Here is a 27,515-nt window from a genome sequence, read left to right as displayed (position 1 = left end):
CAAAAGGCGTGGCTGTAGCACACGAAAATTATAGAAATCAAACGAAATTCTAGTTTTATGGCCCTAAAATACCAAAAAAATAAGGAACAATCATGGAGAGGTGGTGAATAGTGTTCCTTAGATCATTTTTGATGGTCCAGAAAAATTTTAGGTGGCCTAGGGCCATGCAGAAGGCGTGGGCTATAACACACGAATATCTGGGAATCGGCGGGATTAGGGCCCCGAAAATTGCCAAAAACAAAGTAACGGTCATGGCTAGGTGGTGACTATTTTTTCTTTGGTTTTTTTGATGGTCTGCCAAAATTTTAGGCAAACTGGGTCCGGTAGCCTGGGTCCATGCATAACGTGTGGGCTATAACACACGAAAATCTGGGAATCGGACGGAATTCAAGTTTTATGGCCGTGAAATGCCAAAAATGAGGAAAGGTCAAGGCGAGGTGGTGATTATTGTTCCTTTGGTCTTTTGGATGATTCGCCAAAATTTTAGGCTGTCCGAGATCGGTAGCCCAGGCCCATGCAAAGGCGTGGGCTATATCACATAAATATCTGGGAATCGGGTGAAATTCTAGTTTTATGGCCCTGCAAAAAATAAGGAACGATCATGGTGAGGTGGTGACTATTATTTCTTAGGTAGTTTTTGATGGTCCGAAAAACTTTTAAGCGGTCCGAGTCCGGTGTTATGCGCCCATACTGTAGGCATGGTCTATAGCACACGAAAATCTGAGAATTATGCGGAATTCCAATTTTATGGCCCTAAAACGCCAAAAAATGAGTAACGGTTTTGGCGCGACAATGACTATTATTCCTTAGGTCCTTTTTTATGGTACATCAAAATTTTAGGCAGTCTTGGTCTGGTGGCCTCGACTATGTAAAAGTTGTGGGCTATAACACACAAAAATATGGGAATCGGGCGGGATTCCAGTTTGATGGCCCTAAAACGCCTAAAAACGAGGAACAATCAGTGAGAGACAGTGACTATTGTTCCGAAGGTCATTTTTGATGGTCCGACAAAATTTTAGGTCATTCAGATCCAGCGGCCCGGGCTCATATAGATGGCGTGGGATATAGCACATGAAATCCTTTGAATCGAGCGAAATTCCAATTTTATAGCCCTTAAATAACAAAAATGAGGAACAGTAACGGAGAGACTGCGAATATTATTTCTTAAGTCGTTTTTGATAGTCTGGAAAAATTTAAGGTTGTCCAGGTCCAGTGGCCTAGGCCCATGTAGAAGGGGTGGTCTATAGCACACGAAAATTGGGGAATCCGGCGGATTCCAGTTTTATGGTCCTAAAATGCCAAATAACTTACAACGGTCATGGAGAGAAAGTGACTATGATTCCTTAGGTCGTTTTTGATGATCCAGAAAATTTTTAGGCAGTCCAGGCCCATGAAAAAAGCTTGAGTTATAACACTTGAAAATCTGGGTATCGGGCGGGATTCAAGTTTTATACCCCTAAAATGCCAAAAAATCATTAAAGGTAATGGCAAGGTGGTGATTATTGTTCCTTAGATCATTTTTTTGGTCCGAAAAGATTTAGACTGTCTGGTTCCGATAGCCCCAGCCCATGCAGAAGGCGTGGGCTATAACACACGAAAATCCAGTAATCAAGCGGAATTCTAGTTTTATTGTCCTAAAAGCCAAAAAATGAGGAATAATCATAGCGAGGTGGTGACTATTGTTCCTTAGGTTATTTTTGATTGTCCGAAAAAATTTTAGGCAGTCCGGGTCCGGTGGCCAGGGCCCATGTAGATAGCATGAGATATAACAGAAAATATGGGAATCGAGCTAAATTTCAGTTTTATGACCCTAAAATGACAAAAAATAAAGAACAGTCATGCTGAGGTGATGACTATTGTTCCTTAGGTCGTTTTTGATTGTCCTACAAAATTTTAGGCGGTCCGGGTCTGGTGGTCTGGGCCCATGTAGAAGGCATGTGCTATACCACACGAAAATCTAGGAATGGGGCGGAATTCTAGTTTTATTGCCGTAAAATGCCAAAAAACGAGTAATGGCCATCGCGAGGCAGTAAATATTGTTCCTTAGGTCCTCTTTGACGGTCCAACTAAATTTCAGGATTTTTAGGTCCGGTGTACAGGGACCGTGCAAAAGGCGTAAATAGACCATGGATAAATCCAAGCGACCTTTTCTTAAATTCAAGCGATCGTTTCGTATGCGTTTGCGCCCGATTCAATCGGGGGATCGAATTGATTATAGAAAAATGAGTCTAATTAGTCGATTTATTAGTGAACAAGGAAAAATATTATCAAGACGAGTGAATAGATTGACCTTGCGGTGAATGAATCCTTCTTAGCTAAGGAATGTTTGTTGTACACCCACCAATGTCCAGTTCCGGCTAGCGCTCCTCGTTGCCTTTGTTTGCACGGTCTCATCACTTAGTGGTCTGGCATGCAGTTAAACAGGTTGACCTTGGAAATCGCTTTCTTAAGTATGATGTACTAGGGGACAATGTAGGAGGACGCTCGTGTATATAAAAGAATTTTGGGTAATTGGGCTTTTTCTTTCCTATCAGAAATCTATGATTTCCCATAGCACACGAAAATTAGTAAATCGAGCGGAATTCAAGTTTTATGGCCCTAAAATACCAAAAAACGAGGAACAGTTATGACGAGGCAGTGATTATTGTTCCTCAAGTCATTTTTTATGGTCCAAAAAAATTTTAGAATGTCCGGATCCGATGGTCCGGGCACATACAGAAGGCGTAGGCTATAGCACACGAAAATCTAAGAATCGGGTGAAATCTAATTTTATGATCCTAAAATGCCAAAATATGAGGAACGGTCATGGCGAGTGGTATCAATCTTCGAATTGCCTAATTTTTTGGGCCCATCAACAACGGGTCAATGAACAATAGTCAATGCTTCTCCATGACGGTTTCTTGCTTTTTGGCATTTTAGGGCCATAAAATAAGAATTCAGGACGATTTCTAATTTTTCATGTGTTAATGTCCATGCCATCTTCATGAATTCGGGCGACAGGCTCCGAATTGCCTAGAATTTTGTGGTCTCTTAAGAAATGACCTAGTGGACCATAGTCATAGCTTTGCAATAGCTGTTCCTAATTTTTTAGCATTTTAGGGACATAAAATAAGAATTCAGGATGATTTCCAATTTTCCTGTGCTAATGTCCACACCATCTTCATGAATTCGGGCAACGGGCTCTGAAACACCTAAAATTATTTGGTCCCATCAGTGACGAGCCAATAAACAGTAGTTATTGCTTCTCCATGACCATTTTTCACTCTTTAGCTTTTCAGGGCCATAAAATAGGAAATCATGATGATTTTCAATTTTTGATAAGCTAATATCCACCCCATCTTCATGAATTCGAGCGACAGACTCCGAATAGCCTAAAATTTTGTGGGCCCATAAGAAACAACATAATGAACAATATTCATAACTTTGCAATGGTTGTTCCTTATTTTTTGGCATTTAGGGTCATAAAACAGGAATTCATGATGATTTTTAATTTTTCGTGTGCTTTAGTCCACCATAATCATGAATTCAGGCGATGAGCTCCGAATCGCCTAACTCTGTAGGCCCATCAGAAACGGCCTAATGAAAGCAATAAAAGTACATTTTTGTCTTCTAGCTATTATTCAAAGTGTTCCTCAGTTATTCTCTTTTCCTATTCGCATCCAAGCTTACATCAAGGGTCCGATCGAGGTTGAATTTCACTGTTCATCCTGAGATCAAGCTTGATCTTCACATTACAATTGGTTTGATCTTTCATTTTATATTTAACTTAATTACTTGTTGTTCTTAGATTTTTCGTATTGAATTGAATTACGTATTCTTTAAACTGCCTACAAATTTAATTGTTACCCATTTTTGGGGTTAAACAGCCATATAATTACAGGATCACAAGTTTATCCTTCTAATCTAATAATTCAAATGGATGAACCATACTGTAATTCCATCTTAAACATTTTTTTCTCAACCACATTAAAGCTAAATAAAAAGGACAAATAGATGATCAGGAAAAAAAAACAGAGAAGACAATTGGATTTCAAATTTGCAACTAAACATAAGGTTTCAACTTCCTTAAAGGTAATGCACTTAAGCAAATCATTTATTACACATATTCAAACATTCCAGGGATCTAACTACTATAAGCTTGAATACAGATTTGACTAAAAAGAAGAAAAAGAAAACATAAAGTCCTCAGAAATCAGTGCACAAAGTATCTCGTGTTCACATAGGGTCCGATGTAAGGTTGCACCTCAAGGGGGTGTGATATAAGCAGTCCACCCTAATACAAGCATTAATGGCTGAGTCTACGGTTCGAACCCGTGACCTAGTCACATAGAGATAATTTGCCCGTTGATCCCGGGCTAGAGCATGCTTCAAAAATTCAATATGAATTCTGTTAGTACTTGATTCCTATTATTGCTGGCTGCATTAAAACCATATAAAGAATTCTGTTAGCACGTCATTCCACAACGACTCAATTTTCTACACTACACTTCTATATCAATTAGATTCTATCTGTAATAACAGATCTCAAAGTTTACAAGCCTTTATATGAAATAAGCAGGTAAAAAGTTAAGAATTGCCTATTAGTCAAAGATGGAATTTTACTTACTTTAATTTGAACTTCAAGGCTATCATTTCCACAGTTTGTTTGCTCTTCTTGAATTTTCATTGCACTAGTGTCGGCTGCAGAACTACACCATTCTATTTTGATGAATTTTAGTGTCATTATTTCTCCAATACTTTGGGGAATCTCTTCCAGTTTTTTGAGCCCAGACAGGAGTAGTTGCTCCAGCATCGGAAAATTATCACTAGTTGCTTCCCACCTTTCCAGATTTATTGCGTTCACAATTTTTAGATATTTTAATTTGTGAAACACAGCATCTTCATTTAGTTTCCAATTTGTTCCCTCGAATGCAGAATATGCTTTGAGCTTCTCAAGATTGGGTAAATTAGCCAGCGCAACCATATCTTCCCATGGAAAACAAGTCCCAGTTAATCTTAAATGCTTGAGATTAGGCAAGAAAATATCCCTAGGGAGAATGAACGGGTCATTGTCTCGTTCTGCTATTATGGCTAATGTCTCCAGCTCCTGTACTAGAAGAACGAGAGAATCAAGAATAGCAGGCCAGTCGGCACTCTTCATATATATAATCTTTATCTTTTTTAGATTGGGAGTTCTTCTTAGGATTTCCGCCAAAAAGGGAGAGGAAGGGAGAACAAGTTTTTGCAGGTTATTGAGAAGTAAAGGTTGTTCTTGTTCTACAATGCAAAGACTTTCCGCCTCAAGAGGATTAGGCATATGTATTGACCATCTAATGCTTAGATGTCTTATCTCCGACATTGTCCAGATCTCTAGTGGGAGATGAAAGTCTTCATTTGAAATATTACAAAGAATTATGGTTTGTAGATTCCACAATTTGTCTAGTGAAGGCGCTACCTTAATATTTGCTGCAACATATCTCAAATGTACAAGTTCAGCTATTACCCAAGAAAAATTATAATGGACTGAAGATACCTCCAACACTTTAAGCAGCTTGAATCGTGAAACAAATTCAGGCATTTGAAAAAGTTTAGACGAATAGCCTAATAAAACCAAGCTGCTGGTTGTACTCGTAATACCCTTCCAATGCCTTGGAACATAAAAATGATTCCGATGATTGCCAAGTGAAAGCATCGCTCGCCGTTGATACTTTAAGCTTTCTGAGGAAATGTGGTCACTATCACTCAGGACATGCACAAAATTCTCCATTTGAGCTTCTCTTATGCACAGCTGTCGAAGAAGATCATGAATTTTGCAAGTTTTCATCCTTCCATTAGCCAGTCGTCTACACACCAAAATGAGACTTCTGTCAATTAGCTCTTCTAGATACTCCTCTGCCACCATTTCTAACCTTTTATTGCTTCTTGCCCTTACAAATAGCTCAGCAATCCATAGTTTAATCAACTTTGAAACCCAAATCTCCTTATCTTCAGGAAATTACAGAATACAAATCCGCAAAAAAACATCCATAAACAGTGAGTTAATTATAGAAAATATACAGATTAAAATAACTAAAAAATCAAGGAAAATAAGGAAGAAACTAAAGAAACTATACCTAGAATATGAATACTTAAGTATTACAAAAATAAACAAAGTTAGGTTGTCTGAATTAATTGATATAATATCTAAAACAGAATATAAATATATTTGTCATCTTAAACATAAAAGATGAATAAAGAAGAATTCGCACTAGAAGAGAAAACATATGAAAATCCAGAAGGATTAAAAATAACAATAATATTTTCCAACTTAGGAAGAAGATACAAGAAAATAGGAAATAACCTGAACTTAATGTTAGAAAAAGAAACTGTAAAACTAGAAGATAGTTTAACCGCAATGGTTAGAATAACAAAAGAAAACGAAGAAATAGATAGAAACCGAAAAATTAAAGAAATACAACAGCAAGCTAAAGAAAAAATACAAGAGATAGAAGAAGTAAAAAACACTAAAATAACAGAATTAGAAAAAGAATTGGAAATGCTAAAACAGCTATATAATAATAGACTAAAAAAAAAGAAAAACGTAAAGAAGAAGAACAAGAGCTAAGACTGACAAATGAGATAGAAAAATTTAAAATACAGTTAGAAGAGGTACAGGATAATCCACCAAATATAAGCATAAATGAAATAAATAACCAAAGTGATGACGACAAAGATCTAGTAGAAAACTATTCGGAAACAAGTGAAACGTACACAGAACTTATAGAAAAAACAGAAAAGATAAAAATAAACCCAGAAATAAATACAGGAGATATGGCCGAGGATAAACCAAGCACATCAGGAGTAAAAAATCCAAGACAACTAAACCCAACCTATTACAGAGTAAGTTATGATTCATATGATAGAAGCAAAACATTATGGGATAAAAGGCTAAATAGGAAATGGACACCAAGACAGATAACTGAACAATGTAATTTTTTAGATCTAGATTGTGTCGCAGATATAAATAAAACAATCCAATTATGGATAGTGTACATCTCCAAACAACTAATAGATAATAGAATTGCAATAGCTGAAACATCAGGATATATAGAAAGAACACTTATAGGAGCGGTAAAACTATGGTTACAAAATTTATCAAGTGAAAGCTTAGATACATTAAGAAGTAATTAAAAACTTGATGGTACAACTGCAACAACAGTTACAGATATATTGAATAAATATGAAATAGCAATAAGAAATGAATTTAGTAGTATGACAACAGAAGTAGAAGAACAAAATAAAGAAAAGACTACAAATAGAAATTTAATGACAAAATTAGCAATATGTAATATTTGTTATATAGATGAATATACTTATGCATTTAGAGACTGTTATTATAAAGGAACATATAGTCCGGATGAAAGTAAAGAGATAAGAAAATTATATTTTACAAAATTACCAGAACCGAACCCTTTAGCTCGAAAATAATAAAAAATTGGAATGAAGCAGAACTAGCAGATACTCTAGGAGCTCGAATAAAATTTCTACAAAACTGGTTTATAGAATTATGTGAAAAATATAAAGAAAATATCAAAATGGATAAAATATTAGTAAAATATTTGGCATGTTGCAAAAGTAGAATAGCCCCCCAATTTGGCTGCACAGATAAATATTACAAAAAAGAAGTAAAGAAAAAGAAATATAAATCAAAATATTCAAAATATAAGTATAAGAAACAAGAGAAAGATATTATGTAAAAAATTACAAACATAAAAAACCATATAGAAAAAAGAAAAGACTAACGGAATGTACTTGTTACAATTGTGGAAAGCTAGGACACTTAGCTAAAGATTGCAGATTACCAAAAAATCCAAAGAAGAAACAAATTACCGAAATAATGATAGACAATGATAAATATACACAAATAGAATATGTAGATTATGAATTAGATAGTGAAGACAACATATATGAGATATCAGAAAACGAGTTCTCAGCAAATGAAAAGGATATAAATAATAATGAAATAAATGAATCAGACGAAGAAAATTATGACTGAAAAAGATATACAAATTATACAACAAGAATACCAAAATGAACAATCTTCAGAACAGAAAATAATATTTGACGCCACTATATTTGAACAAATAAAAGGAAAAGAATTGGATCTAAGCATAGACAAAATATTAGAAGTACCAACAATAAAGAACTGGTTTAAAAGACAGAAAGAAGAATACTATGTAGTAAGCCAAAGAGAACATATAATAGATTGTAAATACATCAAAGGTAAAGCAAGAATACCAATTTTAAATAAAAAACTACTAAATAAAGAAATACAAGATATAAAAGCAAAAACCCCGATAAAATACGTACATCTAGGAGGAACAGAGATACTAATAAAGGCATGTTTTAGAGAAGGAATAGATACCCCTATAGAGATATACTTGGCATATGATAGAATTGTACAACCTATAGAAAAAAGTATAATAAGTGCAGTAAGAGGTAACTTAATATACCAAAAATTTAAATTCCTAGTAAGTGCCAACTATTTAGTAGCAATAGATGATAAAAATATAGATAAATCATTAGTGCTATATTGGAAAATGTCTGGAATAGAACTAGCACCAGGAAGTAAAATATTCACAGCAAGATGTAAAAATTTATATGTCTTAACAACGAAACATAAGATAACAGCTAAAAATAAAATAAATAAAATAAAAATAGAAAATCCATTCGAAAGGATAGTATCAGTTATAGACAACAATGATTATAGTTATAAGGAAATGGATATAGAAGAAGATTTAGAAATAGTAAAAGAAAGATTAAGCACGTCAAAACGAACAAATAATGAAATGCCAAAAACGTCATCAAGAATAAGTACATCAAGAAGTACACCAAGAAGTACATCAAGAAGAATAGATTATATAACTCCACAAAAATTAATAGAACAAAAAATAGAAGAAATAAACTCACACCATTATTATATAACAGGAATAATGGACCAAAGAAAATATTTAATATTAATAAATACAGGGCAGGAAGATAATTATGTTATAAGAGAACTAATACCAGAACAAGAGATAGTAACAATAGAACAGCAAAATTCAGAATTACCAAAAGCATTAAGAAAAAACGAAGAAACAATTGAAAAAGAATGAATACCAATATTAATAAATTTTAAAATATATCAAGGAGATAAAAACATTACACTAGGAATAAAATGGTTAGAAAAAGTCGAACCATATAAGTTAAAAGATAGGCAATTAACAATAAGTTATGAAAATAAGAAAATAATAATAAAAAGAACCTTAATATAATGCCAAAAATATATATACTTGCCAAAATAATAATAGAAGGATATAATAATAGATATTATACACATATGATGGATACAGGAGCGGAAGCTAACATGTGTAGACATAATTGTCTACCAAAAAGTAAATGGGAAAAGCTAAAAAACCCTATAGTAGTAACGGGATTTAACAATGAGGGAAGTATGATAACATACAAAGCAAGGAATCTAAAAATACAAATATGGGATAAAATATTAACTATAGAAGAAATATATAGTTATGAATTCACAAATAAAGATATATTATTAGGAATGCCATTCTTAGATAAATTATACCCACATATTATAACAAAAACACATTGGTGGTTTACTACCCCGTGTAAGCAACAATTAGGAGCAAAAAAAGTAAATAATAAAGTAAGAAAAACAACACCCTGAATTAAGGGAAGTGAAAAAATTACCCAAAAATTAGAAAATGTAATACAAAGCAACCATAATATAGAAATAATCATTTTCTCAATAAATAAGATAAAACCACTACAAGATAAATTAGAATTACTATATAATGATAATCCACTCCAAGGATGGGAAAAACATAAAACAAAAATAAAGATTGAACTAATAGATGAAAATAGCATAATAACACAAAAACCTTTAAAATACAATTTTAATGATTTAACAGAATTTAAAATGCATATAAAAGAATTATTAGACAATAAAGTACATACAAGAAAGTAATAGTAAACATACTAGCCCAGCATTTATAGTAAATAAGCATAGTGAACAAAAACGAGGAAAAAGCCGTATGGTTATAGATTATAGAAATTTAAATGCAAAAACAAAAACATATAATTATCCGATACCAAATAAAATACTAAAAATCAGACAAATACAAGGATATAACTATTTCAGTAAATTTGACTGTAAATAAGGATTTTACCATTTAAAACTAGAAGATGAATCTAAAAAGTTAACAACATTCACAGTACCACAAGGATTTTACGAATGGAACGTATTACCATTTGGATATAAAAATGCACCAGGTAGATACCAACATTTTATGGATAACTACTTTAACCAATTAGAAAACTGTATAATATATATAGATGATATACTGTTATATTCTAGAACAGAGAACGAACATATAAAACTACTAGAAAAATTCATACACATTGTAGAAATATCAGGAATTAGTTTAAGCAAAAAGAAAGCAGAAATAATGAAAAATCAAATAGAATTCTTAGGTATACAAATAGATAAAAATGGAATAAAAATGCAAACTCATATAGTACAAAAAATAATTGACTTAAACGAAACACTTGATACAAAAAAGAAATTACAATCATTTTTAGGATTGGTTAACCAAGTAAGAGAATATATCCCTAAATTAGCAGAAAACTTAAAACCATTACAAAAAAAATTAAAAAAGGATATAGAATATCATTTTGATGAAAAGGATAAAATACATATACGGAAGATAAAAAATATATGTAGAAAATTACCAAAACTATATTTCCCAGATGAAAAGAAACAGTTCACATATATTGTAGAAACTGATTCTAGTGATCACAGCTATGGAGGAGTTCTAAAATATAAATATGATAATGAAAACATTGAACACCATTGTAGATATTATTCAGGATCATACACGGAACCACAAATAAAATGGGAGATAAATAGGAAAGAACTATTTGGATTATATAAATGTTTGTTAGCATTTGAGCCATATATTGTTTATAACAAGTTTATTGTAAGAACAGATAATACACAAGTGAAATGGTGGATAACACGGAAAGTACAAGATTCAGTAACTACCAAGGAAATAAGAAGACTTCTATTGAATATACAAAATTTTACATTTACAATTGAAGTAATACGGACTGACAAAAATGTTATTGCAGATTACTTATCAAGACAAAAGTACTCAAACTGATGAAAACCAAGAATCAAAAGATATATTTGCAATCCTTACTACTCTATCCTTACAGATGGATAGTATGGGAAAAAGATTACAACAGCTAGAAAGTCAGCAGCATGACTATAAAAATGCGGAGCTAAGTCGATCGGAAGACTCGAAACTTCCAGAGATAGAAGGAGACGTTGGGAAACTCTATAAAACTCATGACAAAGTTTGTTTACCTACAGCTGCAGGCACAAGTAAACAGGTGAACAAGAAGCCACATACCAATGTAAATTTAAACAACATATTTGATAAACCATTTACATCGAAAAGGCCAAAAGAAGCAATAGTTATGACCCCACAAACTACAACCTAGGCCAACAGCCTACATCACAACAAAAATATATACAACCATATTACTTAAACATATATTGAGAATATATACAAAATTCAAACATTTCTGAACCTAAACCCGAGAGCAGCTACTACTATAGATCCAACACAGGATTATATAACTCAAAAGCTCCAAGGATATAATAGGCTAATAGCCCAACCAAAAACAAAAGCCAATCTAGTAAAGACATGTTACAACTACGGGTTACTTAGCACTGTATATACCTACGACGGAGAAGAGATAAGTGGAATACCATAAATATACAAAGCATTCATTACCTTCAAAAGAATTACAAAAGGCAACCTATTTTTCATAAAATTCTATACAGCACCAGCTGAGATATTATACGATGAAATAAAACCTATCATACATGTAGTAAAGATAGGATTAACACGAGATATGATAATACCGGAAGAAATAGAACAACAACCAGAAATACCGAAAATTGAGATACCAAGTTTTTATGCCAACAAAAGAATAATTGGCATAGCAACTATTATTCAAGAGCTAGCCAACAATTATCTACAAGGAAATGCTATCTGGAGCTATTATTCAAGAGACCAGCTAATGATATATGCCAACTCAAAAGAACTACGACAAGGAGATATGGATGAAGTCCAAAAATGGATTTTATCATTACTAAAACCAGAAGTACAGCCAACTACAAGAGCTCTAAAGAAGGAATTTATTTCTAATGAATTATTAACAAGATACTGCAAACTAGTGGGACACAAATATCCAGATCACATATGTTCGAAATGCAACGGAGAAGATAACCAAGTACCAGAAGTCTAACTAGAATAAAGATATCAGCAAGAAGACAAAAGAAGAAGATAGCTATTGGAAACAAATAATGTAAAAAAGTCGTAAAGTAAATAGTACGAGTCACATTCATGAACAGTAAATGTCGTTCATGAATAGTAAGAGTCATGTAAAAAAGTCGTAAAGTAAATAGTACGAGTCATATTCATGAACAGTAAAGGTCGTTCATGAAGAGTCATTTGTAAACAGTAGGAGTCGTTTAAATTTTCTATATACCTTTACTGCTGCATGGCAGTTAGTATGTCTGCCTCCTGTTACTGATGGGCTAAATCGTCGGCACGCTCCTGTTGGAGGTCCTCAAATTTTTCATGAATATTGGCAGTTTCGATGGCTGCCGTTTGTCGGTCGTCGTCAGAGTCACGACTGATGTTTGCAATGTCATTTTCGGCCTGCCGCATTCGGCGGTCCAAGAAGGCAATCTTGCATCCATCATGGTTGTCATAGATCAGTTCTCAACCTATGCAACTTTCATAGCAGCCCCGCAAAACGCATCAGCAGAAGATACAGCTCGACTCTTCTTCTCGCACATTGTCAAACATTGGGGCCTGGGCATATAGAAAATTTAAACGACTCCTACTGTTTACAAATGACTCTTCATGAACGACCTTTACTGTTCATGAATATGACTCGTACTATTTACTTTACGACTTTTTTACATGACTCTAACTATTCATGAACGACCTTTACTGTTCATGAATGTGACTCATACTATTTACTTTACGACTTTTTTACATTATTTGTTTCCAATAGTTGTCTTCTTCTTTTGTCTTCTTGCTGATATCTTTATTCTAGTTGGACTTTTGGTACTTGGTTATCTTCTCCGTTGCATTTCGAACATATGTGGTCTGGATATTCGTGTCCCACTAGTTTGCAGTATCTTGTTAATAATTCATTAGAAATAAATTCCTTCTTTAGAGCTCTTGTAGTTGGTTGTACTTCTGGTTTTAGTAATGATAAAATCCATTTTTGGACTTCATCCATATCTCCTTGTCGTAGTTCTTTTGAGTTGGCATATATCATTAGCTGGTCTCTTGAATAATAGCTCCAGATAGCATTTCCTTGTAGATAATTGTTGGCTAGCTCTTGAATAATAGTTGCTATGCCAATTATTCTTTTGTTGGCATAAAAACTTGGTATCTCAATTTTCGGTATTTCTGGTTGTTGTTCTATTTCTTCCGGTATTATCATATCTCGTGTTAATCCTATCTTTACTACATGTATGATAGGTTTTATTTCATCGTATAATATCTCAGCTGGTGCTGTATAGAATTTTATGAAAAATAGGTTGCCTTTTGTAATTCTTTTGAAGGTAATAAATGCTTTGTATATTTCTGGTATTCCACTTATCTCTTCTCCGTCGTAGGTATATACAGTGCTAAGTAACCCGTAGTTGTAACATGTCTTTACTAGATTGGCTTTTGTTTTTGGTTGGGCTATTAGCCTATTATATCCTTGGAGCTTTTGAGTTATATAATCCTGTGTTGGATCTATAGTACTAGTTGCTCTCGGGTTTAGGTTCAGAAATGTTTGAATTTTGTATATATTCTCAATATATGTCTGAGTAATATGGTTGTATATCTTTTTGTTGTGATGTAGGCTGTTGGCATAGGTTGTAGTTTGTGGGGTCATAACTATTGCTTCTTTTGGTCTTTTCGATGTAAATGGTTTATCAAATATGTTGTTTAAATTTACATTAGTATGTGGCTTCTTGTTCACCTGTTTACTTGTGCCTGCAGCTGTAGGTAAACAAACTTTGTCATGAGTTTTATGGAGTTTCCCAATGTCTCCTTCTATCTCTGGAAGTTTCGAGTCTTCCGATCGACTTAGCTCCGCATTTTTATAGTCATGCTGCTGACTTTCTAGCTGTTGTAATCTTTTGCCCATACTATCCATCTGTAAGGATAGAGTAGTAAGGATTGCAAATATATCTTTCGATTCTTGGTTTTCATCAGTTTGAGTACTTTTATCTTGATAAGTAATCTGCAATAACATTTCTGTCTGTCCGTATTACTTCAATTGTAAATGTAAAATTTTGTATATTCAATACAAGTCTTCTTATTTCCTTGGTAGTTACTGAATCTTGTACTTTCCGTGTTATCCACCATTTCACTTGTGTATTATCTGTTCTTACAATAAACTTGTTATAAACAATATATGGCTCAAATGCTAACAAACATTTATATAATCCAAATAGTTCTTTCCTATTTATCTCCCATTTTATTTGTGGTTCCGTGTATGATCCTGAATAATATCTACAATGGTGTTCAATGTTTTCATTATCATATTTATATTTTAGAACTCCTCCATAGCTGTGATCACTAGAATCAGTTTCTACAATATATGTGAACTGTTTCTTTTCATCTGGGAAATATAGTTTTGGTAATTTTCTACACATATTTTTTATCTTCTGTATATGTATTTTATCCTTTTCATCAAAATGATATTCTATATCCTTTTTTAATTTTTTTTTGTAATGGTTTTAAGTTTTCTGCTAATTTAGGGATATATTCTCTTACTTGATTAACCAATCCTAAAAATGATTGTAATTTCTTTTTTGTATCAAGTGTTTCGTTTAAGTCAATTATTTTTTGTACTATATGAGTTTGCATTTTTATTCCATTTTTATCTATTTGTATACCTAAGAATTCTATTTGATTTTTCATTATTTCTGCTTTCTTTTTGCTTAAACTAATTCCTGATATTTCTACAATGTGTATGAATTTTTCTAGTAGTTTTATATGTTCGTTCTCTGTTCTAGAATATAACAGTATATCATCTATATATATTATACAGTTTTCTAATTGGTTAAAGTAGTTATCCATAAAATGTTGGTATCTACCTGGTGCATTTTTATATCCAAATGGTAATACGTTCCATTCGTAAAATCCTTGTGGTACTGTGAATGCTGTTAACTTTTTAGATTCATCTTCTAGTTTTAAATGGTAAAATCCTGATTTACAGTCAAATTTACTGAAATAGTTATATCCTTGTATTTGTCTGATTTTTAGTATTTTATTTGGTATCGGATAATTATATGTTTTTGTTTTTGCATTTAAATTTCTATAATCTATAACCATACTGCTTTTTCCTCGTTTTTGTTCACTATACTTATCTACTATAAATGTTGGGCTAGTATGTTTACTATTACTTTCTTGTATGTACTTATTGTCTAATAATTCTTTTATATGCATTTTAAATTCTATTAAATCATTAAAATTGTATTTTAAAGGTTTTTGTGTTATTATGCTATTTTTATCTATTAGTTCAATCTTTATTTTTGTTTTATGTTTTTCCCATCCTTGGAGTGGATTATCATTATATAGTAATTCTAATTTATCTTGTAGTGGTTTTATCTTATTTATTGAGAAAATGATTATTTCTATATTATGGTTGTTTTGTATTACATTTTCTAATTTTTGGGTAATTTTTCACTTCCCTTAATCCAGAGTGTTGTTTTTCTTACTTTATTATTTACTCTTTTTGCTCCTAATTTTTGCTTACACGGGGTAGTAAACCACCAATGTGTTTTTGTTATAATATGTGGGTATAATTTATCTAAGAATGGCATTCCTAATAATATATCTTTATTTGTGAATTCATAACTATATATTTCTCCTATAGTTAATATTTTATCCCATATTTGTATTTTTAGATTCCTTGCTTTGTATGTTATCATACTTCCCTCATTGTTAAATCCCGTTACTACTATAGGGTTTTTTTAGCTTTTCCCATTACTTTTTGGTAGACAATTATGTCTACACATGTTAGCTTCCGCTCCTGTATCCATCATATGTGTATAATATCTATTATTATATCCTTCTATTATTATTTTGGCAAGTATATATATTTTTGGCATTATATTAAGGTTCTTTTTATTATTATTTTCTTATTTTTATAACTTATTGTTAATTGCCTATCTTCTAACTTATATGGTTTGACTTTTTCTAACCATTTTATTCCTAGTGTAATGTTTTTATCTCCTTGATATATTTTAAAATTTATTAATATTGGTATTCCTCCTATAATTAATTCTTTTTCAGTTGTTTCTTCGTTTTTTCTTAATGCTTTTGGTAATTCTGAATTTTGCTGTTCTATTGTCATTATCTCTTGTTCTGGTATTAGTTCTCTTATAACATAATTCTCTTCCTACCCTGTATTTATTAATATTAAATATTTTCTTTGGTCCATTATTCCTGTTATATAATAATGGTGTGAGTTTATTTCTTCTATTTTTTGTTCTATTAATTTTTGTGGAGTTATATAATCTATTCTTCTTGATGTACTTATGATTAAAGACATGTATGCTGGAGCTAAGACTCGGGTTAGGACAGTAGGAGGCGACTCTGAACACTTTCCAGTTATTACGGGGTTGCACCAAGGGTCTGCGCTCAGCCCATTCCTATTTGCCCTGGTGATGGATGCACTGACTCATCATATTCAAGGGGAGGTGCCATGGTGCATGCTATTTGCTGATGACATTATTCTAATTGACGAGACACGAGGCGGCGTCAACGAGAGGCTAGAGATTTGGAGACATGCTCTTGAGTCTAAAGGTTTCAAGTTGAGCAGGACGAAGACGGAATACCTCGAGTGCAAATTTGGAGTTGAGCCGACGGAAGCGGGAGTTGAAGTGAGGCTTGACTCTCAAGTCATTCCCAAGAGGGGTAGTTTCAAGTACCTTGGATCGGTTATTCAGGGGATCGGGGAGATTGACGAGGATGTCACACACCGTATAGGGGTGGGGTGGATGAAGTGGAGGTTAGCGTCGGGAGTCTTGTGTGACAAGAAAGTGCCACCGTTACTAAAAGGTAAGTTTTATAGAGCAGTGGTTAGGCCTGCCATGTTGTATGGAACTGAATGTTGGCCGGTAAAGAACTCACACACCCAGAAGATGAAAGTAACAGAGATGAGGATGTTGAGGTGGATGTGCGGGCATACAAGGATGGATAAGATTAGGAATGCTGATATTCGAGAGAAGGTGGGTGTAGCCCCCATGGAGGACAAGATGCGGGAAGTAAGACTCAGATGGTTCGGCCACATTCAGAGGAGGAGCACTGATGCACCGGTGAGGAGGTGTGAGCGACTGGCTGTAGTGGGCACGCGGAGAGGTAGAGGGAGACCTAAGAAGTATTGGGGAGAGGTGATCAGACAGGACATGGCGCGACTTAGGATTACTGAGGACATGGCCCTTGATAGGGAATTATGGAGGTCGAGCATTAAGGTTGTAGGTTAGGGGAGAGTGTGAATATTTCTACAGCACAATAGAGGGAGACTATCTAGTTAGGAGTTAGACTAGGAATGTCATTGGTCGTCTATGGATGCAGGGCCGTACCTTCTAGTTGTACTATACCAGCCATCTATTTCGTATTTCGTATCCTGTATTTCATATTTCATATCTCTTATATATTGTTGTTATTTTTATTACGCATTTTTATGGTACTAATATATCATCCCCTATTGCTTTTTTGAGCCGAGAGTCTCCTGGAAACAGCCTCTCACCCTTCGGGGTAGGGGTAAGGTCTGCGTACATATTACCCTCCCCAGACCCCACTTGTGGGATTATACTGGGTCGTTGTTGTTGTTGTTGTTGTTGTTATTTTATTTTTAGCTGTTATCTTATGTTTCGTTGTTAAGACATATAGATTTTTACATCTTGCTGTGAATATTTTACTTCCTGGTGCTAATTCTATTCCAGACATTTTCCAGTATAATACTAATGATTTATCTATATTTTTATCATCTACTGCTACTGAATAGTTAGCACTTACTATAAATTTAAATTTTTGGTATATTAAGTTACCTCTTACAGCACTTATTATACTCTTTTCTATAGGTTGTACAATCCTATCATCTGCCAAGTATATTTCTATAGGGGTATCTATTCCTTCCCTAAAACATGCTTTTATTAGGATCTCCGTTCCTCCTAAGTGTACATATTTTATTGGATTTTTTGCTTTTATATCTTGTATTTCTTTATTTAGTAGTCTTTTATTTAAAATTGGTATTTGTGCTTTACCTTTGATGTATTTACAATCTATTATATGTTCTCTTTGGCTTACTACATAGTATTCTTCTTTCTGTCTTTTAAACCAATTCTTTATTGTTGGTACTTCTAATATTTTGTCTATGCTTAGATCCAATTCTTTTCCTTTTATTTGTTCAAATATATTAGCGTCAAATATTATTTTTTGTTCTGAAGATTGTTCATCTTGGTGTTCTTCTTGTTGTATAATTTGTATATCTTTTTCAGTCATAATTTTCTTCATCTGATTCTTCTATTTCATTATTATTTATATCCTTTTCATTTTCTGAGAACTCGTTTTCTGATATCTCATATATGCTGTCTTCACTGTCTAATTCATAATCTACATATTCTATTTGTGTATATTTATCATTGTCTATCATTATTTCGGTAATTTGTTTCTTCTTTGGATTTTTTGGTAATCTGCAATCTTTAGCTAAGTGTCCTAGCTTTCCACAATTGTAACAAGTACATTCCGTTAGTCTTTTCTTTTTTCTATATGGTTTTTTATGTTTGTAATTTTTTACATAATATCTTTCTCTTGGTTTCTTATACTTATATTTTGAATATTTTGATTTATATTTCTTTTTCTTTCCTTCTTTTTTTGTAATATTTATCTGTGCAGCCAAATTGGGGTGCTATTCTACTTTTGCAACATGCCAAATATTTTACTAATATTTTATCCATTTTGATATTTTCTTTATATTTTTCACATAATTCTATAAACCAGTTTTGTAGAAATTTTATTCGAGCTCCTAGAGTATCTGCTAGTTCTGCTTCATTCCAATTTTTTATTATTTTCGAGCTAAAGGGTTCTGGTAATTTTGTAAAATATAATTTTCTTATCTCTTTACTTTCATCCGGACTAAATGTTCCTTTATAATAATAGTCTCTAAATGCATAAGTATATTCATCTATATAACACATATTACATATTGCTAATTTTGTCATTAAATTTCTATTTGTAGTCTTTTCTTTATTTTGTTCTTCTACTTCTGTTGTCATACTACTAAATTCATTTCTTATTGTTATTTCATATTTATTCAATATATCTGTAACTGTTGTTGCAGTTGTACCATCAATTTTTGTTATTACTTCTTAATGTATCTAAGCTTTCACTTGATAAATTTTGTAACCATAGTTTTACCGTTCCTATAAGTGTTCTTTCTATATATCCTGGTGTTTCAGCTATTGCAATTTTATTATCTATTAGTTGTTTGGAGATGTACCCTATTCATAATTGGATTGTTTTATTTATATCTGCGACACAATCTAGATCTAAAAAATTACATTGTTCAGTTATCTGTCTTGGTGTCCATTTCCTATTTAGCCTTTTATCCCATAATATTGTGCTTCTATCATATGAATCATAACTTACTCTGTAATAGGTTGGGTTTAGTTGTCTTGAATTTTTTACTCCTGATGTGCTTGGTTTATCCTCGGCCATATCTCCTATATTTATTTCTGGGTTTATTTTTATCTTTTCTATTTTTTCTATAAGTTCTGTGTACGTTTCACTTGTTTCCGAATAGTTTTCTACTAGATCTTTGTCGTCATCACTTTGGTTATTTATTTCATTTATGCTTATATTTGGTGGATTATCCTGTACCTCTTCTAACTGTATTTTAAATTTTTCTATCTCATTTGTCAGTCTTAGCTCTTGTTCTTCTTCTTTACGTTTTTTCTTTTTCTTTTAGTCTATTATTATATAGTTGTTTTAGCATTTCCAATTCTTTTTCTAATTCTGTTATTTTAGTGTTTTTTACTTCTATCTGTTGCAGAGGTAGGGGAAGATCTTCCCCTAGTAGGACTTATTCTCAGGGATCGTCATATGGATCCTCATCAAACTCCCCAGTAATACAAAGAGGAAAAAAGAGTTTGATAAACTCAAAGGTGCCGCATACAGGAGAATCCTCAGGACATTCTATACATCTGGAAGATATTCCAGAAGATAGTCCGTTATATGGACATTTGCAGGCTTATTTAGCATCCAAAAAGCAAAGTGATACTTTTGCTTCAATTGCTAAAGAGGAAGACAATGACGATATCAAGTCATATGAAAAGTTACCAAAGAGAGAAATGATATTTCTCCTTGAAAACTCTGAGATTCAGAGAAAAGAAGAACCGTGGAAAATATTTCAGAGATATCTGATTAATGGATTATACTATCCAGGGGAATCATATAAAACCCGCACCTATTATGAAACTATCCTGATCAGTACAGGTAGTGCAGAATTCCAGCACTTTTCGGGTTATAACACGAATGAAAATGTTTATAACTTTTCAAAAGTCATTATCAAACAGATTATATCTGTTGAAGAATGGGGTATTTCAACAATGAAAGAAAGGCAGATAAGCCTTAATAAATCACCTATGAATTTCACTTATTGGGATTATATTCAAGCATTTGATAGGGTGCTTTATTATAACAATGAGAGACATAAGCATACTTGGTTTATCAAAGTATGCGCAAAGGTATTTACAGGACCTATCCCTAACTGGTTTTTAAACTGGTGGTCATACCACGGTCCTACTACCAAGATTTTGCCCGAACCATTTCTAAAGTTATACAAAGAATGGACAAAAGCTTCGCCGTTCTTAACAGATTTATATCACGCAGATCATATCTGCTATCTAGAAAAAATTGATCAGATTTACTTCTTTATTGAATTTTCTATCCCCTGGATCCATAAATGGACCCCGGAATTAGGTTATACGGAAGAACAAATACCTTGTTTATATAGGGTATTCTACAATAATTTTTGGGACAAATTGATGAAGACTGATCCCAAAACAAAGACATTATATGGACAAGAATTATTAGATTCTATCAAAACACAAGTCCATTTATATGTAACAGCCCCTCAAAAGAGGATAATAGAAGAAAGCACTGTTAAACATATTGCTCGGAGAATATCAATCCAAGACGGAGATAAAATTGATTTGATAAATCAATACTTAGAAGGATTGAAAAGAAATCTGCTCCAATCACTAGATCAGTGCGAAAAATCAGACACTTCGATGAGAAGTGAAACGAGTGGTGATGACCTCGTAGAAGATACACAACCTATACAGCCAGAAATGATATTATCTGACAGAGATATCGACAAGGTGGAAGAATTCCTCCAACAAATGCACAATTTGGACAAAAAGAAGACTTGACAGCTTATCAGCCGCCAGGACCCACTTAAACAGTAGATACACTGTTCATCCACAGTAGAAACACTGTTTATCTACAGTAAAAACACTGTGTAGGGACCCAGATGTGGGACCCATTTTACTATTCAAGATTCTTTTTTTTGGTTATATAAGGATGTTTCTTCATTTGAAGAAGGAAGGCCGGAACTCCCCCATCTCTCTACTTTCTCTCTCCTCTCTCTCTCAACCAACCCCCTTTGTAAACATTTAGTTTATAGTTTGTAAATCAGTTTAATAAAAGTTTTGAAGTTCATCTTCAGGGCCTTGCTTCTCGGCCTACAAGGTACATATTTTTATTTTTAGTAATTTTAGTCTTTCTCCCCAGCCGTGACTATGTCCGGCTAAACGGATTCATATCTATGTTGAAGAACTAATTTCTCTTGCATATTAACCATGAAGAATCCAGACTCTTTCAAAATATAAAGAAATTTTAATATAGTTTCTTGATTTGGTTCCAAGATGGTGGTACAGTCGGTTCTGGTACTACTCTTATTGGCTTTGCCTTAGTGGCTACGTCTAGCCAGCTGTGACATTAAAGCCCGCTGAAGTTGTCAAAAGGGCTACCTCTTTCACAGTTAGAACTGCTAGACACATGGGCTCAGTAAGAGTATGTATCGGGCTTAGACAGGCCCCTTGCTTGGGTAAAAGGATATAGATCCTTCCATACAGTCATTAAACTATAATAGAATTTCCGTATATTTCGAATCCTTATTGGTCGTGCGGACTACCGCCAACCTTTAAAAGTGTACTAAAGCAGCTAGATCTGGATGGCCGTGCGGACTACCGCCCGCCTACCTAGATCCTGGTGTAAAATGGTATCAGAGCCTAGGAATTTTCATGGTAATTGTGTAATAGATATGAAAGATTCAACATAGATATGAAGCTTTTGGAATGGATCTGGGAGAAACAAGTACTAAAAGTACTAGACTTGAAGAGGTAGATATACCTCAAAACCTTGATTTATTAAATAAATGGACAATTCCTAAAGTTTCTATAAAAACCATTTATGATTATGGTTGGTTTGATAAACTTTCTTCTAAACAATTGATAAAAACGACTGAACAGTCTTTAGCATTAAATTCGTCTGAACAGACTATTCGTTTGTTAAACAAGCATGATATAGATTTATATAAACATCATTACCATTATGTGCATATTGGTATGGTTCAAATTGCATTTAAACCTTTAACCCTTAAAGGATTACCAGAGACCTTTTTAGCAGCTCTTAGAGATGCTAGAAATCTGAATTTCAGACAGTCTCTAATGGGTTCGATAGAATCTACAGTGACCTATGGTCCGGTATATTTTAATACTCAACCCAATCTGTAATTATCTCTTTCTGATGCTAATATTCTTGATGCTTTGACTTTAAATGTGAAAACGCATGGTTATAATTATGCGTCTGGTTCTGAACTTATATGTCTATCCTATAGGATTTATTTCAAATTGTTATCTACTTTAAATCCTAGATGTAAGTTATACGATACATCGGATCAGACCATATTGGTCGAAACCAATTTTGCAAAGTCCAAGGTCACCACAAGGAGACCTATCAGGTGGGAGGAAATTAATTTTCCAACTACATGGACTTTAAATTCAGTCATATCCCCAAGTCAGATTACTAACGACTTGTCAAATACTGAATTTTCACATGTTACTCAAAATCCGGATGGTAGGATTTGTATTCAATTTGATGATAAGTCTACTATTTATAATAGACATTCATTTTCTAATCATAGACTTCTACCTGCTATTCAACATATTTCCCCTGTTGAACCAGTTTACGGTCCAGCCCGCAATCGTGCGGCTTCTTTACACACTATTGCTAGTGATAAGCCTGATCAAAAGGTTAAAAGGGTTGAAAGGGTTAAGATTAACCCTCAAACAAATATTGTTCAAGATAATGACAATATTTCAGATAAGGATATTCCTTCTTTATCCGAGATGGATTTCGACCCCAATAATATTTAATGATTCCACACCAAATTGATTTTAGCCCCGGTTCTCGGGCCCGTATTTATATTCAAAAGGAATTTTTTAGTGAAAAATGGAACCAGTTTAAAACATGGTTTTTTGATACTTATAGTAAAGAGGATTTGAATAATATATCTCAAGAATTTTATGAAACTTGTGTCTTGCATAATCAAATTATGTATTTTTTTCCTTGGTTCATAACAACTTATTTACCACTTTATATAAAGGTATTGGAAAGATCTTATAAAGACGGGAGTGGTAATATTACTAAAGCAATTTATCCTCCTCAGGCTCCCTTTATTTTATCTAATAATACTGGTATTACTTTCACTGTCTTTCAAAAATTTATTGATAATAACGTAGCAGCTATTAGTATTGCAGAAATTAATAAATTGATTTCTCAAAACAATTATTTGGGTTTATATGTAAAAATTTTAGGAGAACATATTGGTTCTCTTGATAAAAAACTTGATGATTTGACTATTTTAATAAAAGAAATGGGTACTAAGAAAGGACCAACTGATATTGCCTCCACTTCAGGAAGTAAAACAGTTGATCAAAACATTCTTACTCATATTCAAAGACCTCCTGAGATTCAGGATTTTAAATTTAAATCTCTTGATGACTTAGCTCAGCTTTTAGATAAAAAGCTTTCTGGTTTAAATATTAGACCTATTGATTTATCAAAAAAATTTGCTGATAAAATGGAGACCGTTTCTGATTATAAAACTGAGACTTGGTCAGAGTTTAATAAACTCAAAGGGATTGTTAAACAAAATCATAGGTATGCTGATAAACCAAGAATGCAGACCTATTATTATCCTCGTCCTACTCCTCAAGATGTGTTGATTGAGGAACGAGATTGGAATCAGACTAATACGTCTTATAACGGTTCCGAAATTTATGAATGGAATCTTGATGGTCTAACTGATAGACAATTAACCATTCTCGTACACAGAATGCTTATGTATTCGACTATCTGTAAAAGTGTTAAAAATACAGATAGAACTATTTGCAAAATGATTATTGCAGGATTTACTGGCCAACTTCGTGGCTGGTGGGATAATCATTTATCTGTAGAGGAAAAGGCTTTCGTTATAAATGCTACAGCAACCGACGAAGGTGTTGATAACATAGGAATGGCTCTAGTAGTGGGTAGAGAAGATGCAGTATTTTTTCTTTAGCTTGCTGTTGTATTTCTTTAATTTCTCGGTTTCTATCTATTTCTTCGTTTTCTTTTGTTATTCTAACCGTTGCGGTTAAACTATCTTCTAGTTTTACAGTTTCTTTTTCTAACATTAAGTTCAGGTTATTTCCTATTTTCTTGTATCTTCTTCCTAAGTTGGAAAATATTATTGTTATTTTTAATCCTTCTGGATTTTCATATGTTTTCTCTTCTAGTGCGAATTCTTCTTTATTCATCTTTTATTTTTAAGATGGCAAATATATTTATATTCTGTTTTAGATATTATATCAATTAATTAAGACAACCTAGCTTTGTTTATTTTTGTAATACTTAAGTATTCATATTCTAGGTATAGTTTCTTTAGTTTCTTCCTTATTTTCCTTGATTTTTTAGTTATTTTAATCTGTATATTTTCAGTAATTAACTCACTGTTTATGGATACCAATCACACCTCTATACACAATCTCCGCTAGTTGATCATTGCTCATTTTCTGATTACTTTTATCAGTCCTACCCTGGCTAATTGAAGAGACAAGTTCAAGAAGCATTTGTCTCTCATTATAAACTTCAGAGATAGTTACCCATGCATGTTTATCAAATCTATAACGGATTGTTGAATCATCATAAACTTTTCTAGCAAGAGTTGTCTTACCTATACCGCCCATACCAACAGGTATGACAGTTAGCTCATCTGTTTGGGCAGTGAGACGATCTAGTATGGTGTTGAAGTCATCCTTCATCCCGACAACAGTATGTTGCTCGGTCGCATACCTTTTTGATGAGGTAGAAGTACTTGCTTCTGCAGATTTGCTTCCATGCTCGATAAACTCAATCTCCATCAATTCTTTCCTTAGAGAATCAACTTCTTTTTCCACTTTTTGCAATTCCTCATTGAAGGATTTACTAGCCCGTTCTCGTTTCTGTTGATCTACTAGAATGATTATTCTTCTAAGGACTGAATCAACTCTATCTTCTGCTTTGTAGACTACATCTCTGATCCTTTTTTCTATAATCTTCAAAGTTTCAATATCTTTGATTTCCTTTGAAGTATCCTCAAGAAAAACTTGAAGAGCAGAAAGACTTAGAAAAGCAGATTCAACATGTTGTTGTTGTATACAGCTTCTATAAATCAAAGATGATTTAGACTGCAAGATATGCTCCAGTGTATGCATAAGTGAAGACATAGCAGCATAAGCCATTTCTCTTTCTCTGAGTGTAGATGTTCAATAGAATTTTATGTTTCTGTGACCACTTGGGCTTTATTAATCAAAAAATATATGAAAGCATGAGCAGTAGAGTGAAGACTTGGGGAAAAGACCCAAACAACAATTCAATTATTATTTCAATAATGTCCACAGCAATTTATATTAGGATCGGGACCCGGGTGGTGCGGAACATATGGCTATCAGTTTCTGCGGTGCCGGTACAAGTCAACTCTCTACGGCTTTAAAGTCGTTGCACTGTCGCTAAACTATTTCTCTGTTCATGCAATAGTACCATAGTAGGTGAGGGATTAAGATGTTAATTCCTATATTACAATAGGTTGTAATATAAAATTTGTTCAGTTAGGAAAGTTAAAATCCTATGAGTATAGTTTGTAATTTCTAATCCTACGAGCTGAGGGTTTTCTACGTAAAACTCTGATGTCTCATTTATTTATTGTTGTGTGTTGTGTGGAACTAATAAAGAACCCGATTCTGTACGAACTCTTAGTTTTTATTATTAATTATCAGGCCGGATGTTTTGTCCAAATAACAGGTGTTCTTTCTATTTGCACGTTTTTTTAAAAATAATTGGGAGACAAGGTGTAGTGTATTCACTTTTTATCGTTTACTTTAATAAAGTTGTTGGATTGTCAATTGGTGTGTTGACAAACGAACACACTTTTGCACATTTGTTTTTAAAAAAATTGGGAGACTAGGTGTAGTGTATTCACTTTTTTTAAATGACCACGCAATCCTTTGTTTTCTCTTTGGTCCACTTTACACTAGAAAACAAGATGGTAGGAAAGACTAGTTAAGAGACATATATATTTTCTCTTTAACGGAAGTGGATCATTTGTAATTATCGATTAACACTATTCATCTCCTCCATTCATGCTTATTTTGTTATTATTTTTGTTATTTAACTCTTTTAATTTATCTCTTTATATATACCTAATTATGTTTATATAATATTAATTTTACATCTTAACTTTGGCATATAATTTTGATAAATTAATTTTTGTGCATTTATTATTTTTATGTAAAATTGTAAGTTAATTTTATTATAAGTCATAATTGTACAAAAAATATAAAATCATCTCAAAAATTAAATGGTGCAAATATAAAATATTAGATGTTGCTATAATTGAAAAGTAAAAATTTAAAATACATTAAAATTGGAAATACATGAAAATTAAAAATACATTAAATTTTTTTGGCATCAAACGTGAGCTATTCTTCTTTGTTTTTCTCTCTCTCTCCAGCATTTTCTGTCCAATTATTTTTTTCTCTCTCTCTCTTCAACATTTTCTGTCCATTTCTTTCTCCCCTCCCCTGACTTTAGCATTTCGTCGAACACCTGGTGTCTGCAATTCTGCATATTTTGTTTTTTGAATTGTTGTGATGATTGATTCACTGTAGTTGTTATTTGATCGTTTGACATCAATCACTTGCTCAGTTGGAGTCAATTAGCATTGGTCTTGTTCAATTGGACACCTGGAGCTCTATGCTCGACCAACTCGTGTTCGCCGGCCATATTCAGTTGGTTGGAGGAGACTATTCCGCCATT

The 27,515-nt window shown here is 33.0% G+C and overlaps 1 protein-coding gene across 1 annotated transcript; it reads right to left on the bottom strand.

Annotated features, from left to right (window-relative positions):
• Positions 1–3,997: 3,997 nt before the first annotated feature.
• LOC104233938 (putative late blight resistance protein homolog R1B-16) lies at positions 3,998–26,080 on the bottom strand. The gene is made up of 3 exons (XM_070160662.1): positions 25,396–26,080; positions 4,607–5,964; positions 3,998–4,417 (listed from the first exon to the last, which is right to left on the bottom strand). The coding sequence occupies exons 1-3, from the start codon at positions 25,940–25,942 to the stop codon at positions 4,391–4,393; spliced, it is 1,932 nt and encodes a 643-aa protein (XP_070016763.1). The 5' UTR covers positions 25,943–26,080; the 3' UTR covers positions 3,998–4,390.
• Between the last annotated feature and the right edge of the window lie 1,435 nt (positions 26,081–27,515).

The sequence above is a fragment of the Nicotiana sylvestris genome, chromosome 10 (genome assembly GCF_000393655.2).
Source record: "Nicotiana sylvestris chromosome 10, ASM39365v2, whole genome shotgun sequence".
Taxonomy (NCBI): Eukaryota; Viridiplantae; Streptophyta; class Magnoliopsida; order Solanales; family Solanaceae; genus Nicotiana; species Nicotiana sylvestris.
Note: the sequence above shows the minus strand (reverse complement) of the source record. Positions and strands in the feature narration are given on the sequence as shown.

What these genes read in the sequence shown, in the direction of transcription:
- LOC104233938 (XM_070160662.1), bottom strand. Translation starts at nt 25,942, where the DNA reads ATGGCTTATGCTGCTATGTCTTCACTTATGCATACACTGGAGCATATC. An exon ending in TGTTGGTATGGGCGGTATAG is followed by an intron (nt 5,965 to 25,395) that starts GTAAGACAACTC and finishes AATTTCCTGAAG; the next exon opens with ATAAGGAGATTTGGGTTTCA. An exon ending in GCCTTGAAGTTCAAATTAAA is followed by an intron (nt 4,418 to 4,606) that starts GTAAGTAAAATT and finishes GTTTTAATGCAG; the next exon opens with CCAGCAATAATAGGAATCAA.